Genomic DNA, 3,923 nt, shown 5'->3' with positions numbered 1-3,923 from the left:
TTATTATCAAAATTATAGCCACATAAATTCAATCCAAACAGTTCGAGGAAGTTCTGATCCTCAGGCAACATTTTCGTTCTCAGTAACATGTGAATGGAAACGTCAGATGATGTAAGAGCTGTTTTTAACTCGCATGTCTCTCTCTACAGGAAATATTCTCTATAATTCTGAATCTAAACTTTGAAGTAAACTTCATGTCCTCATCTTCAGGTCAGACTGTAGCTCTACAGATGAAAGACACACACATAGTTTGTACGAAGCAGGGCAAGAACACCGTGAACATTCGCTGTATTGTCACCCGCCATGATCACAAACATCCATTAGAAAGACAGACAAAGTGCCGTGTTAAGCCTCACCGCTGACACAAAGGGAGTTTTAGCTAAATAAAGCAGCCGGATCATGTTTATCTATCCTCTTAAAGGTGAAGTGTATCATGGATGTTAAAAAACACCATCCTAGTTTAATCTACTGTGAGCCGACACAAATCAAAACTATAAATCCTTTGATATGTGCCACTCAAACTTCCTGTTGTATAAGGAAAATATATGGGATCAATTTTCACCCAAAAGTATTGCAGTCAAATAAAAAAATAATAAGCGTGAAACCAAAATTCAAAAACACAAGTAAAAATATATTGCACAATTTTTCAAATGAAACCAAAGTTTTCAGAATAGCAAACAATGGTCACGGATCGAAAAACAATAAGCATAAATAAAAAAAATGTAATAACACATTTAAAAAAAATAATAAGCATGAATCAAAACTTTAAACACACTTAAAATTTCCTTTCCTATTGAATGAATTGGTTTGGATTTTGACCGGATCGGTCGAGTGAATGATTCACTTTATTCCTCACTGAATGAATCAGCTGTTTGAATTAATGATTTAATGACTCACTCACTCAAGATAGTAACTTGCTGCCACCTACTGGCTGTTTTAGTTTCATATTGTTACTATATTCAAACTTTATGTATTTAAAACATGAGGGGTCGACCGATTATCGGCACCGATATTAAGCATTTTTATGGTTATTTGTATTGTTCATTTTCAAAACCGATTTGCCGATACAATAATTTAAAAGCATTTAAAAAAAGTTTTTGTCAGAGCCCTTGTTATTTTTAATTTTGAAAAAAGTAAATTTTTACACCAGACATATATATATCGGTTCAAAATATCGGTCTACTTGATCTATAATAATCGGTATCAGCATCGGCCTTGAAAAACACATATCAGTCGACCCCTAACATGAATATGATAGTGTTATGCAATTATATATGCAGCTATGTAAATAAACACAATAAGTACGCAAATAAATCACTGTGTATTTCAAATGCACCTGGCCTCTGTAAGTGTCTCCTCTGTAATCTTTTTCATTAATCAGTACTGAAATCTAGCCTAGTCAATGCAAAAACATTACATTCATTCATAATTAATTTACCACAGTTTACTCATTTAACGGTTATGGATCGGCAGGTAGGCGTACAGCAGTGACAGGCAGGCACATGAAACGGTGTCCTGTATGGAAAATCTTACCCCAGCTGACGGTTGTCCATTTTCACCTGTACAATTCAACACTGAGCATCGGCAGCTAATGAGGCGCATTGGAGTGACATCAACACCCCTCTTCGACTGATTGGCTTGAGGAGGAGCTGTCAATTAAGAACTAGTGGACCAATGATGACGCTTAAGCCCGCCCTGATTTACAGGAAACTCTAACCACAACATTTGGAAACAAGTGCAGAACACGGAAGAGCGAAGGGAAAAACAGCATAAGCATACAAAAAAAAAAAATGAGTAGAAAATGTCTGAGAGCACAAAAAAACATAATATAACCAAGGAAAACATGATTTTGTGTGCAAGTCGGATAATTTTGCATTAATATTTCAGTTTTGTGCAATTAGATTTTAAATGTTTTTAAAGTTTTGATTCATGCTTATTATTTTTTTTTATGCGTTATTACATTTTTGATTTACGCTTATTATTTTTTTCAATCCATGACCATTGTTTACTATTCTGAAAAGTTTGCTTTCATTTTTATATTTTGTGCAATATATTTTTACTTGCGTTTTTAAATTTTGGTTTCATGCTTATTTTATTTATTTTTTTATCCGTGACTGCAATACCTTTGGTCGTAAAACTGATCCCATAAAAACACATCAACCCAAGAAAGAAAATTGCACTTTTTAAACAGTATTTAAAAAGCCCGACATGTCAACATCTCACGTTGTCTTTTAAAGAACAAACTTACACTATCAGTCAAGTTAGATTACATAATCACAACATATATATTTTTGGCTAAATGAAAACAAATGGTAACCCTATAAATCCCATCCAAGAAGTTCAAGGAAGGTCTGATCCTTGTGCATTTTCATTATTAGGAAATGTTGCACCAGATGTCTTTTAAAGAACAAACGTACATTATTAGTCGAGTCGGATCACAAAATCACACATGAAATCATTCTTCAGAGCAGAGGAAACTCCAGCAGCCTAAACTGACATCTGAGAATCTCCTACTCTGGGTTAAAGCGGTCACTCACCAGACAGACGTGGTGCTGGTCCTGGAAAGCGTGCTGGAGCTGAGGGATCCAGGGACTGGAGTTCAGGGCCAGGATGCTTCGCTCCTCCTCAAAGAACGCCACCTAAAAAGAAAGAGAAGAACTCTGTTTTATTAGATATGTGGGTCAAAGACAAAAAAGGGTTTAAGCATAAAAACAATAAGTGTAATACTGCTTTAAATAGTTGTTTTTCCCAAAAAAATTTTAAAAGTTTTCTGTTTAATTTAATTGCAATTTTGATTTTGTTTTTCTGAGCAAAAAATAAATATCATACATTTTTCCCTGATTTACAGAAGACACCCACTAAAATGTCATTCAGTGTAACATTCTTGTCAGGCATATTTACAACAAAAATCAATTTATGACATATTAAAAGACTAATTACTTTCACCCCAAATACTAAATAGTTGTAATTTTACATTTTTTAAATTTTCCACTATCCTAGGTTTTGCCCATTTGTCAGTAAGCATTTTTTTTACTAATTTAAAACTCAATAAAATTTAATATGCTCTCTTATTCTTTTATATATTTTAATATGTACATGTCAGAATAAGCATGTTGTTTGAATTTTTACAAAAATATTGTGTTACACTGAATGACAATATAACATTATTTCAACCAAATTTTGACATTTTATTCTCCAACAACTTATTTGAAGCCTTAAAAGTAGACACTTTACTTTACATTTAATGTGCTTTCTATGGACATAAAATCACTTTTGTAAATTTCTTAACGTCTTTGACCCATGTACATGCAACAGTTACTAGTTAACTCAATTAGTCATTTAGTTGATGCTTTTATGCATTATGGTGAAAATTAGGGATGGCTCGATACCACTTTTTCAGAACCGATACCGATCCGATACCAGCGCAGTTTTTTTAAATGAGTGTAGAATTTCTATACCTCAATGTGTAGGTCGATCATCACTCTTTTGTATGTTACACACAATCTACTAAATATAGACAGCTTCATTATAAAAGAAAAAACAACAAACAAAAACATATAATCAAAATCTATGACAAAAATACTATTATAAACTAGGTTAATGGATAATTCAGTAGCAAAAGTTACTCTAGAAAAATCATGAGTGCACAATAATTGTATAAAAAACTAAACTTTTAGTGAAAAAAAAATACATTATTTAGTGGGTAACAAATAAGTGAATAAGTGTAGGGCTAAATCTGGTAGGCCTACACATTGCTCTTTGTATTGTTGTAAAATACATTCATGAAAAACAAGTAATATATTTATATATAAATATATACTATAGTAGTCAACATTTGAAGTGGATCAAAACCTTTCATCAAAGTTGTCCTAAAACCAAAACAATACCCGTTCTTGTCTTAGGACAACTTTGATTAACTTTTT

At 32.6% G+C, this 3,923-nt stretch overlaps 1 protein-coding gene across 1 annotated transcript in view; it reads right to left on the bottom strand.

The window, feature by feature from the left end:
• Positions 1-2,510: 2,510 nt before the first annotated feature.
• Positions 2,511-3,923, bottom strand: part of LOC107734411 (citron Rho-interacting kinase-like) — a 9,134-nt gene continuing 7,721 nt past the window's right edge. The window contains exon 4 of the mRNA XM_016546363.1: positions 2,511-2,639. Within this exon, the coding sequence (XP_016401849.1) occupies positions 2,511-2,639 (129 nt within the window). The remainder of the gene's footprint in view (positions 2,640-3,923) is intronic.

The sequence above is a fragment of the Sinocyclocheilus rhinocerous genome, unplaced genomic scaffold, assembly GCF_001515625.1.
Source record: "Sinocyclocheilus rhinocerous isolate Xijiao unplaced genomic scaffold, SAMN03320098_v1.1 scaffold1632, whole genome shotgun sequence".
NCBI lineage: Eukaryota > Metazoa > Chordata > Actinopteri > Cypriniformes > Cyprinidae > Sinocyclocheilus > Sinocyclocheilus rhinocerous.
This window is presented reverse-complemented; position numbering and strand designations above follow the sequence as displayed.